The sequence below is a fragment of the Nanorana parkeri genome, unplaced genomic scaffold (genome assembly GCF_000935625.1).
Source record: "Nanorana parkeri isolate BGI_ZX_2015 unplaced genomic scaffold, ASM93562v1 scaffold1076, whole genome shotgun sequence".
Classification (NCBI taxonomy): Eukaryota; Metazoa; Chordata; class Amphibia; order Anura; family Dicroglossidae; genus Nanorana; species Nanorana parkeri.
The window spans coordinates 200,704-216,217 of record NW_017307344.1 but is presented as its reverse complement, the minus strand read 5'-3'; the positions used below and the strand labels follow the sequence as shown (position 1 = coordinate 216,217).

General features: G+C 43.3%; 1 protein-coding gene across 1 annotated transcript in view; it reads right to left on the bottom strand.

Moving 5' to 3' along the window:
• Positions 1-8,775: 8,775 nt before the first annotated feature.
• Positions 8,776-15,514, bottom strand: part of PRPF40B (pre-mRNA processing factor 40 homolog B) — a 75,596-nt gene continuing 68,857 nt past the window's right edge. Inside the window, exon 25 of the mRNA XM_018567628.1 lies at positions 8,776-8,925. Within this exon, the coding sequence (XP_018423130.1) occupies positions 8,833-8,925 (93 nt within the window). The 3' untranslated portion in view covers positions 8,776-8,832. The remainder of the gene's footprint in view (positions 8,926-15,514) is intronic.

Sequence of the window (15,514 nt, the reverse complement as noted above, 5' to 3'; positions counted from 1 at the left end):
ATTTAAGCTGTATCTGAACAGTGTCTTACCTTGCTATCCCATCCCTACCCATACATACTTCACAGTGAAGTCTCTTTTTATACTTTGGTAGGTGTGGGATTGGCACAATCCTGAGACTTGGCACCTCTGTATCTGATCCAAGAGTACATGATACATCTACATTTTTGATTGATAATTTATTTTCAAATCCGCAAATTTTAATCCAGCTTGTCAACCTGGTTGGTAGGCAATTGGGCCAAGTCTTTGGCATTGGGCAATCTGCTTTTTTTTTTATTGCTAGTTTTCAGAATTCTTTCTGCCGGTTTGCTCAGTTAAGAGTCAAATCTATTTAAGTTTTTTTATTTAAAATTTTAAGCGAGGGACCTTTTATCTATTGCGTGTCTATAATTTAGAGTTTTGGTCAAACGAGAGGACAGAGACCGTTATTTGAATCGCAGGGAAAACTTACCGAGAATTGACTGGCCGGAGCAAACTAGGGTCTTAAGGTTCTTTCCTTCTCATAATTTCAGTAACATTCCATGCTTTTTGTACATCAGAGATGACCGGGACCACTGTGTAGTTCTATCGTAACATTCCAAGTTTGCTGTTTAACATTCCCTGATTAGCAATGTATAATTGGTCCAGTACCTCAAGGTGCTTGCTGTTTATGCCATGGATGAAGCAGTGTAGGTAAAGACAAGGGTAAATGTTCCCATTGTGGTGACTATGAATGTATACATTGTGAATACATCGTTCTGAGACCAAAGCCCAGTAGAAGTGCTAGTTTATTTTTGTCTGCGCTATCTGTAATGCAGTGCCTTTCCTAAATGGGGTAAAAGCCATAAAATCCTTTGCAGCTGATATGCATCTTATAATCCAGCTAAACCTAGAGAATCCTGCTCCTGCAGTACACTACAGTCATGTCCATCAGAGCATTGTCATCTACTCTTTGTATGCAATTTATTCACTACATTTATTTCATGCCTTAGCAATTTGATGACCTGTCGTTTATTTGCCCACCTCCAGCAGTGTCATGATTGCAATGCATGGCCCGGATGTATGTAGAAGACAACAAAGGCTCACTGCAAGCTTGTGTTTTCTGTACTGTATTAATTGTGCATGTGGAATACATTCCTGACCTTCTCCAGAGTCCACAGACATGCAGAGCAGTGTGGGGTCAGAGAAGGAGCCCATCCATACCCTTTCTCAGTGTATTAACTGTGTACAGTATGTTATTTCTGATGTAAGAAGCCAGTAATTGTTTATTACAAGTCATGTTTAAGTTCTTTAAATGTCAGGTTTCAGGAAAATATTTAGTGCTCTCTGTTATATTATTCTTTTATTTTGTCATCAATAAATGTGCAGAGCCCTATCATTCCTTGTGTGAGTCTACCTCTATTTAGACAGATTTGTTGCAATGCAATGTAAAGCCAGAGAATTCTGAGATGATCCACACCAGTGATACACAGTAATTTATGAAGGCAAGGAGTTGAACAAGCCGTGACAAATGAGCAAGCATGATAATCTGTTATAAAAAAAACTTCTTTGGCATATTCCCTTACGCCATGTAAAAGAAGAAACAGATGGATATCGCCCTTTCCTCGTGTGATCACCTTTACTGTAAATAGATTCATGTACAAGTATAAAAACTACTCGCATGTGCCTGATGGATACAAGTGATATAGTGAACCCTACATGTAAGGCAGAGCCAAATGAGCTGACGTGTTTCAAGGAGATCACCCCTTCATCAGAGCTCTGATGAAGGGGTCAAACCTCCCCGAAATGCATCAGTTAATTTACAATAAAGGTGATCACACGAGGAAAGGGCGCTATCCTTCTGTTTCTTCTTTTACATAGTTCATAAGGATACTTCCCAGTTGTCATTTGTGGATGGCAGCCTCCCTCAAGTGATTGGTGGTGAAGATTTCCCAACAACAGTCTGCTGAGTGCTGCGGACACTAGACTATTCTCTTATGCCATTTATATGAACAGAATGTAAAGAAGAGATGTGATCGGGGCACAAGGACCGAGGGGGCATGCAATTCTTTCATTATAGGTCTGTACAAGCTAAGTTGTGGAAGACCTCTCTCTGTCTGATGGCAAACTGCTAAATTGTACTTTTAGTCGAACACCAGCTAAAATACTTTATGTACAGGCAGTCCCCGGGTTATGGATGTCCGACTTACGGACACTCCGTACTTACGAACCGGGGTCCACAGTTCTCTTAAATGTACGGGCGGCCGCCGGGACATTTAGGAGAACTGTGGCTGCAGCGGCCTGTGTCCCTTCAAATGCCCGCTGTTCTCCCCACGGGTGTTGGCGGAGGCAATGGGGACACAGACTGCTGCATTGCTCCGCTGCCCCCGTACCTCCGCTGCTATCTTCCCCTGGTCCATCGGATTCTCCTTTCCCCCGTCCAGCCGTGGCACCTCTGCCCCGCCCCCCTTGCCTCATCTTCATCTGCAGGCTGGTAGCCATACCCAGCCTGCTATTGGATGTTGTAAAATGCAATAGCCAATAGCAAGCTGGCTATTGCACCCGCCTGCTGTCAATCAGCATGGGGGGACCTGATAGAGAACTTTCTCCTTCAGGCCCCTCCTCTGCTGATCAACAGTGGGCAGATGCAGTAGCCAGCCTGTTATTGGCTGTTGCAATTTGAAATATCCAATAGCAGGCTGGGTATGGCTCCCAGCATTAAAATAAAACATTTAAAAAAAAAAAATTAAAAAGACAAACAAAATGTAAAAAAAAAGTTAAATAAATAAAAATTAAAAATGCAAACAAATAAAAAAAATAAAGTTTATAAAATACAATAAAAAAATAGAAAAACACTTTTTTTTGGTGTCATTTTAAATAAAACATTTTTTTTATTCTATTATAATCTTCTGAACAACAGGAACAGACAGCAAAACAAACGTGACCCTTCCCTATGCTATCTAAAACTAAAAGGTTTTTTTTGGCTGGAGTTTCACTTAAGAAATGTACCTGTTCCGACTTGCATACAAATTCAACTTAAGTACAAACCCTATCTTGTATGTAACCCGGGACTGCCTGTGTATATATATATATTTATTACAACTCAAACCTCAAGCCATACATAAGAGTTGTATTAGTTATATTTTAGTGTATGCCCAGGAAACTTTTTTCTTTTTCCTTCATTGAGGGACACAGGATTCAGTGAAATTTGTGTTACAGTGCCGTCTACAGGAGGATTTGGACACTGGCAAACAAAAAAAACAGTGACCAGCCTGGTATAACACCGTCCGTTGCCAGCATGCCTCGGTTTTGCCTGCTGTCCTAGGAGGATAGATCTCATTTCTCTACTGAGAAGTTTTATTAGCCATTTTTTCTTTTTGTTTAAGATAATTTTTTCTTCGATCAAGACTTCATCTACGTGTCGCTTCGGCGGGTCTCATACGCAGCAATCTGGATCCGTGTATACCCAGACCCAACTGGACATTACAATTGCTGGGGCTGCCTGGAATATGACCTTCGGGCACTGGGCTCTGCTTTCCAGACCTCTGTGTAGTTTGTCACAGTGCACTTTCCAAGTCCAGAGCCATGGCACAGCCTCTGAAGACTCATTTTATGAGTCAGCCGTTTGGGCTGAGTATTGGGAGCCATTATATTTAGCGAACCATTGGGTGCCATTATAAATGCCCATTTTTCCGGAAAGAGTTATATGATGAGTGCTCACAACAAAGTCCAAATCCCATTCGCACTACCACGGTCTCAAAACCACAAGGTATATGTGCTGCCCAGGTGACCACACGGATGGCGCCGTGCAAAACACTAATAGGGTATAAAAGTAATTCACCCGCACACACTTGAAGGGTTTTTAAAGTATTGATATGTTTATTCAATACCCAATGTCACATACTGTCATACGGTGCTAACGTTTCGGATCCGCACAGGGATCCTTCATCAGAGCGACAATGACGCTCTGATGAAGGATAAACATATCAATACTTTTAAAAACCCTTCAAGTGTGTGCCGGTGATTTACTTTTATTTACTATATGATGAGTGCTGTCACACTAGGTGGTGGAGTGTCACTCATATACTTCACGCTCTGTTCCTGCCTTCATCCTGAGGTGGAATCTTCCTTCCATTGGTCTGATTTGCTAGAGGCACATGGTTCCACACGTTGATCCTTGATGCCGCCTACAGTGAACTGGTCCCCTCCAGCCATTTGAGCTTCTCCTGCTCTCAAGTCAATTATTTCCCTTGTGGTGCAACTTGTCAGATCACAAACCTAAGAGGAGCAGTCCCGCTGAAATGGGTCTCTCCAGCTCTCAATCTAAGAAGTCTGGGGTGGCCTGCAGTGTTCCTTTTTAAAGCCCATTTCCACCTCTGCAGAGGTATTTTTTTTGTAAACATATGCTAGCAATGTACACTGAGTACACATGAAGCAGACATATGCAGCTGATGTACATGAACACAGAAACATACATTTTTTTGTTAGCTTTCCTCTTCATATCCAAATTAAAGTTTCTGCCTCTGCTGTTCAAGACATATGTGTAAATCCTCCCCCCTCCGGACAGTGGATTGTGTGTAAAGGCAGAGCTAGTGTTTACTGATCATGTTACAATGGGTGACAGGGAGGGGGGCAGCTGGTGTCAGACTGATTTTCCTGCAGAGAACATTTTGGATTTTTAGGATTCAGGCCTAATAAAACCTTCATAAAAAAAATAAAGAAAGCCTGCAATGTGAGTCATGCATATGTGCCCATGTATACATCATCACTGCACCACTTCATTACCACAATAAATGCTAATCACTTAAAAAGGTGGAAATGGATGCCGCTCCTTCTCATCCACTTCCCACTACATTCTACTAGCCTTCTTCTTCCCTCCTTCTCTTATTCTTTCTAATGTCAGTCCCTTCCTTTAATTCCCTATGTCAGCCCCTCCCTCCCCCTCGATTGTCTTGTCCATTGTATGGCTACTAGTTTTATATGGTGCCGCTGTTTGAAGCACTTAGATACCGGATAGATTTTTGACCTTTCGGTAAATACCAGGCGTTTAGCCTGTTCTCCCCACAAACACTAGAGTGCCAAGAATCTTTTATCGATTGAGAGCCCGATACTCATAGAATGGGCCTCCCCCCTCGAAGTTTACATATAGAATCTTCAATACGCTTGTTGCGACTATACAGTTTACTTGGCCTAAACATTAGTAGGTTGATAAGAGTGAAAGCTACAAAGATTATTAAGCTGCACATGACTATATTCTATATTGTCTGTAACAATTCAGGACATTGTAATGCTTGGATAATTGCTGCCATCTGGAACTGCCTTTTTGCTTACATAACTATGTAAACTTGTCAAGTGCTATTAATGGATTTTAATGGAATGGTACTAATTGTTGAGAACTCAGTATAAAATTCCCTTGTATGTTTATAATTTAATAAAAAATTATATGGAAAAAAACAAAAAAGGTGGAAATGGACTTAAGGACATGACATTGATAGCTGGGATTGTTATCCCCTGCTTGAGTCCTTATATTTCTCTGAGGCCTTCATAGCTCTGTCAGGTCTGGCCCCTCCCTTGGGCTTAACCCGGTATGATTTCACTGCAGTCATGCAGGTTTCTATGGGCCAAATCATAATGTGAATTGCTGACTGACCACATATAAGCATACCTTAATGTCTTCCCCGCAGATTCCTTATCTGACCTGCCTGCAGCCTTAGCCTCTGAGCCTGTATCTGACAAAGAGTGAAGAATTGCAAAAATCCTTGCAGTATGATGTTGCAGCTGCCATAACTCCCAGGCTTAGAGAGACCATTTTGTCTCATATTACTATGGTGCATGCCAACTTAGAGCTGTAGCTTCTACTAGTGCTACAGCCAGTCTAGGTCCCTGAAAGAGCCTCGGACTGCCAAGACCTTTCCCATGCACAAAAAATGCTGATAAAATGGTGTTAAGGCCTAAAGCAGGGCGCCCACATTTTTTCGTCTGGAAATCTACTTTTCAAATGGCGAGCCTGCATTCAGGGGCGGGAGGGGGCGTGGCTGCGGTGCCATAGATTTCAATGCACCGCCACGCCCCCTCGGCGTTCTGGTCCAGTGCGATCTGCAAAAATGCTGCAAGCACTATTTTTGGAGATCGCACTGGACTGGAATGCAGGTACCAATGCAATACAACCTCACGCCCCTGAATGCAGGGAGCCGGCCGGCTTGCATTCCAGTGTGTTCTAGAGGCCGAACACTCTGGAACGCAGGCTTTGTAGTGTGAACCGGCCCTCTCTCTTGGCTGTCTCTTCTCTCTCTCTATCCCCTGTTTCTATCTGCTGTTGCTTCTCTCGCTGCTGCCTCTTCTCTCACTTTCTCTGCTCTCTCTCCCCTGTCTGTCTTTTCTTACCTCCACTGCAGCAGCTTCCCAGGTCTCCTCTCGTGCGCTGGTGTCCTGTCCTACCGCGGTGCTTGTGTGGCCGACGTTGCACATGGGGAGAGGTGTCCCGCCTCTTCCCGTCTGCGGCATCTGACACATTAGGCTGGCAGCTGCACGAGCACCGCGGGAGCCGAGCCGTAGCCAGCTCCTTTTGTGCCCAAGACGAGAAAAAAAAAAGCTTCCTCCCCCTAACAGGCGTGTGACATCACCCAGCGCCCCGCCTCCAGGATGTGTTTTCTTATTTTGTATTTAATTTTTAAAAATGTCATTTTTTTCTTTTTTTAATGTCTAAACAGCCCCCTGAAATTTCCCTTTTTAAAACAGAAAAAGAGATTGAGGACACAGAGTCCTCAATCTCTTTTTCTGCAGCCTCTGTTCTAAATGAATGGAAAGTACAGAGGCTTCCCATTCATTCAGAAAATGTTTACTATCAAGCAGTTTCTGGATGGGAAGAAGTTTCTGTATTGAATGCTACTTCCCATTGAGAAACTCATGAATGAACAGGAAATGATGCAAAGCACTTCCTGTTCATTCATAACTATGTCCCCAGTTATTTACAAACACTGGAGTGATCAGTGCATATCACAGAGGATTGGTGCATATCACTGATATGTACCGATCCTCCGCCGCTTCCTTCACTTCCCCTCGGATCCCCGCTGCATACAGATGGAGGAGAGCAGCGGGGATCCAGAGGAGAAGCCCCACAGCCGATCTCGATCTACTAGTGTTCGCTTTGCGATCGACTGATAGATCGCGATGGACCTAATGGGCACCCCTGGCCTAAAGCCTCTTTGACTCAGTAGGGGGCATGTTGACCTCTGTAGGGAGACCACTGCTTCTCCACAGAGTGTCTCACTTTGCAGCTGGCAGAGGAAGGGATTTTCTACTCAAGCTGTAGCTGCTTTAGAAAGCTAAAATGTTAAGCAGTTGATTCAATATTGTTTTCCTGTACCCGGAATGTATGTAGTTGATTTAAACTGAAAGTTCCATAGGGCTTTAATAATTGTATTTCTTACCTGTTTATCCTGCCAGTTTTCAGCAACTTGGATCATTCCTGTGAGAATACTGACAACATTGCATCATCTATGTCAAGTTACTATTATGCTGACAAGCTGGAGCTTTCAATAGCTTACATGTGCATTTTTATGATTAAAAGAGGACCCCAGGCAGAACATCAAATTTTGTAATGGAAATGTAAAATGAATAGCGACTTACCAAAGTCTGCTTTTACTTGCTTAAGTGACCTCCGCTGTCACCTCTTTTTTTTAAGTGCAGGTTTGAATATGATAGGAATTGGCTGGTTGCTATGGGAAACACCTTTTAGCTTTTATAAAACAGTCTTGCAAATAATTAGTTTGATTTTACAAAGGAAGGGGGAAAACAATCAAATATAGACCGTTTTTCTTTAATAAACAATATTTACTTTACAACAAATGTCAACTTGCCACTAGTAGGGAGCTGCACAATCACACAACTACTTCTGCAGAAGCCTACTGGGTGCCGATGTTTGTTGTATACAGATGCAGCAAGTTATGTTTCCTTTCGGCTGGGTTCACACCTGGGTGTTTTTCAGTGCTGAAAAACGCTCCGGAAGTGAAATACTATGAATCCCATTGGGCATGGTTCCCACCTGGGCGTATTTCGTGCTGAAAAACGCCCTACGCGCGAAAAAGTACTTGAGCTTCTTTTTCGCGGCCGATTGCAGCGTGTATCTATTGTTATTCCCGAGTGTGGCTCGGGGTTAACAAAGCGGTAACCCCGAGCCACACTCAGAAATACAGCGTAGGTTTTACCTTGTCCGCGATCCCCGCTGTGTCCTCCGGCCGCTACAGTCTTTTGGGTTCCGTCCCTTGCGAGCGTCCGCTTCGCAGGGGGGCGGAACCGGCGGGAAGTTTGAAAGTTTAAAAAAAACAAAACGAAAAAAAGATAGAGAAAAAAAACAAAAACATACTGCCAGGGAGGTTAAAAAACGAGCGTCTAACGCGTGTTTCATTAAACTAAAAAACGAGCCTATTAGGAACGCCCAGGTGTGAACCCAGCCTTCAGGTTACGGAGCAATCCAAACACCACAACTTTGTTTAATAACAGTGCAAAGAGAAGTAACTAACAGGGCTATTCACTAAAGAGTGAAGAGTGAAGAGGTTGGAGAAGGCAGGAGAAGGGAACAATCTAGGACAACATCGCTGATTGGGAACAATTCTCCAATTCAGCTCACTTTCCAGTTCACCTATATTGTCCTAGATTGTTCACTGCTCCTGTCTTCTCCAAACTCCTCACCCTTTTGTGAATAACTCTGTAAATAATCACAAGGTAGGAGTCAGAATCTGCAGACTGAATGTAGTTACTGCATTTGACTGCACTATGTTACTAAATAAAATCAGTGAAGGGCTGTGCACATTTCAAGGTTTCATTTCAAAAAAGTTGTTTTGGGTGAACAGAGCATCCCTGACGCAGGGTGTCTATCTACTGATCATCGTCCAACTGTTGTAGTAATGTCCGTCGTCTCTTCTCCAGCTCTCCTTCACTGAGCTCACTCTCTGATGTGTCCCAGCCTGTCTGAAACATAGGCAGGAATGAAAAACACAAAGACGGGGTGATATTAAATAGAGGAAAATCAATTGTTACCTCAGAAAGAACAAGAATACAATAGGACAATGTATGCCTAAAGCCAAAGCTTTGTTTCAGTTTTGGATAGAGGTTTTTTTTTCTGTCTGTGGCCTATTGGGGAGATTCCCCCCTCACTTCCTGTGGGAGGTGAAATGAAATGTCTCCAAAATGAGGAAAACCCCCCTCCTAGTTGTCACTGAAACAGATGTCTCCATGGCAGGATTCACCCTCTTTCTGCTCCAGTGACCACAGTAACATTTGCATTTCTAATCACTTTCACCATTAACACTGGTTGCCAGAACAAATCGAGAGGCTGAATCTCCCCAGTGAGGACAAAGGCAGCAAGAAAACCCTGACAACAGATTTAACCCTTCCTCACTTCATTCAAAACACACACAAAAAAAAGTTTTTGACTATAGATACACTTTAATAAAAAATAAGAAGTCCTATGAACATACTGAAGATGAAGATACTGCAGCCAAAGCAATTGTAATAATGGCACAGCAAGATTTATAGCGTCAAAAGATCTTGGGGGGAATTTATCTCTGAACTGGAGCAGCTGTCCATAGTAGCCAATCAGCTTCTCTTTTCAGTGTGTTCACTTATGCTTTAAAACTGAAAGACGGAAACGGATTGGTTGCTCCACATTCTGCACTCATTTTGATAAACTTTTTTTTACAAAGGGCCCATTATAAGGGAGAACAGGTATCTTTCTCACTTATAAAGGGACTTTGAAATATCACAAATTTGTATTCTAAGAAATACGTTTGCTTGTGCTTTCTCTTCCAGTATGGCACCAATTGTTGCAGCAAACCTCCTCTAACATGAAGCTACTGTATAGAACACCTAGCTGCAGGTGACAGCTAACCTAGTGCATAATATCGCACCCCTCTCAATTCAATGCCGTTTATTCAACAACCTTTATTGAAAAAAAGCATTGCTCTGGCATCTGTCCAGAAAAGTTTGAGTTTTAGGCACCATAATGTTGGTGCTAGATTGTAGAAAGACTTATAACCCTAATGGCTTGTTCACACCATCTCCAATGCACTATTTTGTGGGGTCGCACCAGAACGTGGGCATTTCTGTGCCACGCATTCTGGTGTGGGCGATCGCACTACAGACAGGGGTGTGTGGCTGCGGTGCCATTGCCTTGAATGCACCGTCATGCCCCCTCCTGCACCAGAATGTAGGGAGGCTTTAGAGTATGCGATGCAGTGCATTCCAGCAGCTAACCATGCTGGAACGCGCGGGAATTGGTGTGAACGGGCCCTAAGGCCTGGAACTTAAAGCATATGTAAACCCCAAAAACCTTTTTCTTTTTATTTTGGATAGCGCAGGGAAGGGTTAAACCCAGTCACTTTTTTTTTTTTTGCTGTCTGTGTCCTATTGCAGAGATTTTCCTTCACTTCCTATCATAGAGACAAAAGAGGAAATGAGAGTAAATCTACAAATTGAGGGGAATTCCTCTTTTACACAGATGTTCCCATTAAAGATTTCCCTCCTATTCCTGTTCTGAAAGCAACTATAAAATGTTGTTTTTGTACTCCGTCTAAAATCCTTTTCTTTGAGGGACACAGGTCCTACCCCTCTGTGTTTATGAGGATGCTTTCGATACTACTTGCTAGAAACTGAGGCATGCTGGTAGCAGGAGGGGTTAGGTCTTACAGTTTTTTGTTTTGCAGAGTCCAATTCTCCTGTAGGAAGCAGTATAAAAAAGCATTTTACGACGAGTACAAAAAAAATCCTATTTGAAGGCTACAACCCTTGTTAGAGGTTTTGGTCACTTCCTTTCTGGTGAAACAATTGCTAGCAGGACAGGAAGTGAAGGTAAACAAAGCCCCAGACAGCAGTAAACACCACAGTTCTGATTCTTCCCACATTCTTTTTTTTTTTTAACTAGAAAAAAAAGTGTTTGGTTTGAAATACACTTTTATTCCCAATTTGTATATTTGCGGCTTTTTTGGTAACAAATATGAACCGTCCTCCTTTCCTAAAGAAACTGCTGATCCTAGATGCAAACACTGATTGTCACACAATGAAAATTGCTGGAGGAAATATAGGGTCAGGAAACTGGAGAATGTAAATTTAGACATGGAGTTTTTGATGGCGAGTAACAATTGTGAACCCCCCTCCCCCAGAAGAGGAGAGAGCTATGTCGTCCAAGGAGGGAGGGGGCTGTGTTTGAAAATTTACTTTCCTGGAGTAGTTGGATTTTCAAAGTGGCTCATTCCAAGTGAACAAAAATCGTTTACCTACAATTTTTAAGTTGATGACAGGGCCTCTTTAAAGTGTATGTTAAGCCAAAACTTTATTTTTTTATAGTTTTGGGAAGAGCGGAGAAGGGTTAGAACCTCTATGAAGTTTTATTGCTGTTCCCCCTCTGTGGAGATTCATCCTCCTTTTTTTTGTCCTGTTGGTAATAATAATGGGAAAATCCTGTTTTCCTTATTGTCCATTGAGGGACACAGGAAATAATAACATTTCAGGATGTCCAAAAACTGAGGGGCAGGCAATAGCAAACAACTGCTAATAGGCCCATGAACAAAAGAACTGGGAACTCTGTGCAGCCCTCAAGAGGCACCCAATACTCCTGGTCAGGTTTAAACTCCCCACCTGGTAAGAGAAAGGCAAGACCAGGTGGTAAGTTGGCATAGGGAACTATCCCTGATGCCAGAAGATCAAGAAAATATCACAAAACTAGCATGGAGAAAAGAAATGTGAAGCATAGCTCTTAACATGGAAAGTGGTCAAACTGATCCAACCAGAAGGGTGGGACAAAAAGTAGGATTTTTTACTTCCTTTTCCTGAAGTACAGTACAGGACACAGGCTTTTTAGGTCTTAGACTCTGGGTTATATGCTACCTTCAGGTGACTGGACACTGGCAAAGACAAATACTACAAGGACAGCCCCCATGTAACCCCTTACTTTTCCAGTAAGCCTCAGTTTTTAACCAAGCAATAGGGAGATCATAACAACAGAGGAGAGGGGCCTGTGTCCTGTGCTGTATTCTAAGAAAAAGATTTTTACAAGTATGCCAAAAATCCTATTTTCTTAATCATACAGTACAGGACATATAATACGTCTTAAGACTCTCCCTAAGCAGTCCAACTGAGAGGTGGGCAACACAGCAAATGCTAACAGGCCCACAGGAAAGTGGGCAAGAAAAAGATCACAGAGGGTTCAGAGTGCAGCTTGAAGCACCTTAAGCCTAAAGCTGGCAGATACTTGAACATCCACCTGGTAAAAACAAGCATGAATGGAAGCCCAGATGGCAGCCTTGCAAATCTGGGAAAAAGATACCTGATCCTTAAAAGCCCACAAAACACTAACAGATCTAGTATAATTAGCTTTAACAGGAAAGGGAGGAGCTTATCCTTCAAACTTTAGCACATACACACAGCACATACCATATCCAGACAGTGGAGGCAAATTTCCTTTGGACACAAAGAACAACATGCTCATTAAGCTGGAAAGAAGAAACCACCTTAGGAAGAAAGAAGCCCTTAGGCCTAAAGACAAACGTATCCTGTGCTAGGAAAGGCTCCTTACGGGACAAAGCTGTTAGAAGCTTGTCTCACAGAGATAATTGAGAGAGAGAGGCCACCGTGTGAGAGTGGCCAGCCAAGGGAATATCCCAGGTATGATTGAAAGGTGGCGAGACAAGCTGCACAAATGCCTTCACCAAGGGGTAAGTGGCTAGCAGTCTTTGGAACAGAATAGCCAAGGCAGAGATCTGCCTTTTTATGGTTCCCCATCAGATGCTGATCCAAACCAGACTGGAGAAAGGAGAGACCCCGCCCCAAGGAAAACTTTCTAATTTCGTTAATGTTCTTGCCTCGCACCAGGCAAAATAGCCCTTCCACGTACAATTGTACACCTTGTGGGAGGTCGACTTTCTAGCACTTAGGAGATTAGGGATGACCAAAACTGAGAAGCCTCTGTCTTTCAAGACCTAGGCTTCAACAGCTAGGCCATCAAAGCTAGCGACTGAGAAAAGGATGGAAGACTGGTCCTTAGGGCAGAAGATCTGGAGTCCGCCAGGTGACTGAGAATGTGCAAACACCATGCCCTCCTGGGCCAGTCCAGTGCTATGAGGATTACAGTGATGCCTTCCAACTTGATTCCGTGCAATAAACCATGAAGAATTACGCATTTCCCCTGCGGACGTCGGTGGTGACGAAACTCGTAGGGGCGGGTCTACCATACCAAACACGTTTGTTTTCGGACTGGCCGAATTTGATTTTTAAATTTTAAAGAAATTTTAAATAAACTATTTCTGGAACTTTTATCCGATGAAATAATTTTTCTTTGCATGACTGTGGGAATACTTTACACTGAGGACTGATGGTAAAGCACGAGATACGAAAGACGCCGCAGTAACGGTGTCCCATCAGACAAAACGTTTGGGGCTGTCTGTTACAGCTGAAAGTTTTTTGGTGAGTACGCACTCTATCAGGGGGATGTATTGATCTTAATACAAACCCCAGTAAAGCACTACTCTACCGAACATTGGAAGGCTCTGCTACTTGTTTTGAAGCGGAGCTGTCTATTACAGAGACTTTATCTGTTTATATATATTTTTTGTCATTCACAATTATTTTCGTTTATACTTGTTTACCCACCAGAATTTTTTCACGTATATGATTTGTCACTTAATGTTATCAATGCACATGAAGGTGTAAAAAAGCGAAGGACTTTTTCAATTTGTGTACATTTATTCACTTTATTTTTACACACCGAGGCACCTAGAAACACTTGGTTAAAAGTCACCTCTTAACAGTACACATGTTCATTTACTAGTACAGTGCCGTGTTTAATTGATTAACGGTACTTGCCTTCATGTGGTCTTTTCATGACTTATAGTCCACAAACACGATTATATGGTATTTGATTCACCTACTAGCGTTGTTAATTCGGTTTAAACAAACCAGGAAGAAGCCTTGGAGGTGGAAAAACACAGATCACACCTGTGACAGATCTCTTCAAACATCTCCAGGTGGAGTGTTCATACCCCCACATCCAGGTATTGACAACTGCAGAAGTACGCCTGACCCCATCCACCACCCCACCCCTTCCCCGCCCCCACGGTAGGTAATGTATGCTGTGGTGGTGTTCAACTGAATCCTGGTCTGATGAACCGAGATGTCCAACGATGTACGGAGAGGGTATCTAGGATTTCTCAGCCCGAGAGGCTAGTATCCATTGTTACTGGAAAATGGGACTTTGCTCCCTCCAGCGCTAGTTTGGCTGTCCACCATTCTAGGGAGGGCTTGGTCGTGTTGGAGAGACCTGCGTTGTTCCATGCAGTCAGGATACTGAGTTGCAACCATCTACAGTGAAACTGGGCATTGCCTCACAGGATGCCACCATCAGAAATGCATGGATGGGCGGCTCTTGGACTGAAGGGTCCAAACATGTGATCAGAGAGACCTTACCTTTTCATGATGAAGAAAACCCCTGGGCAGGGAGTCTAAGATCAGGCCCAGGTTGCGGTGCACCTCATCAATAAGGGCAGCAATGGCATCCATAAGCTTTGGGGTGAGCTTGTTAGAGCTCTTCCTGTGAAAATAGAGTGGCTGTGAGCACAAATTCTAAATCCAATTCTGGGGGACAGGTTGAAGGGGCACCCTTGCGACTCCTGTGGCCTACTGCCTCTAAAAGAGTGACAATACTTCCCATGAAATCTAAGATGGTAGCATAAAATTCCTCTTTAGAGTGGAGGGTAGTGGAGAAGGGTGTTAAAGAGACCTAAATGCGGGCAGTGGTTTGAACCAGGGGAACTAGGGCACATTGCAATAAGGCTATTTCCACTTTCATAGCCAAAGCCAGGTGTGGAATGCCCATGATCTGCCATGTGCTATCCAAGTATGCCCCCCAAGGCAATACTTACTGAGAGGACACCGAAGGAGTGAGTTCTGCAGTGGAGAGATATATTTGTGCGTCATCAGCTTAGATATGTTATTTGAAGCTATGTGAGCCTATTAACTGAAGGTGACAAAGTAGCCCTTAGATACTGTAGGTAGGAGGAGAACCATGACAGAGCCAAGTAGGCCACGTTTTTTGTGGAACAGCAGGTGGTCAGCTGTGTAAAAAGCAGCATAAAGGTCTAACAGCAAGAGTAAGGCGTAATGGCCATTGTTTTAGTAGTTTCATAAGTCATTAGTGAGGTTCAGGGGGTCAGTTTCAGTGGAGTGTTGGGGGCAAAAGCCAGACTTTAAGGGGTCAAGGAGGTTGTTATCGGTAAGGTGGCAGTTGTATATAAAGGCGTTCTAAAAGTTTGGAGGTGAATGGGAGTAAGGAGATTGGTCTGAGATTGTTAAGGTTGGCGGCATACAGTGAGGGTTCTTTTTGGTATGGGGGAGACCATTGCTTGTTTTGGGGCAAGGGGAAGATGCCAGTAGAGAGTGAAAGATTGAAAATGTGAGTAAGATAGTGTAGGATAGAGGGTGACCAAAGTAGTAGCGAGGGAACAGGGTCCAGGGGGCAAGTGGTGAGGCAGGTGTCAGAGAAAAGCTTTGTAACCTCCTCTGGTGACGG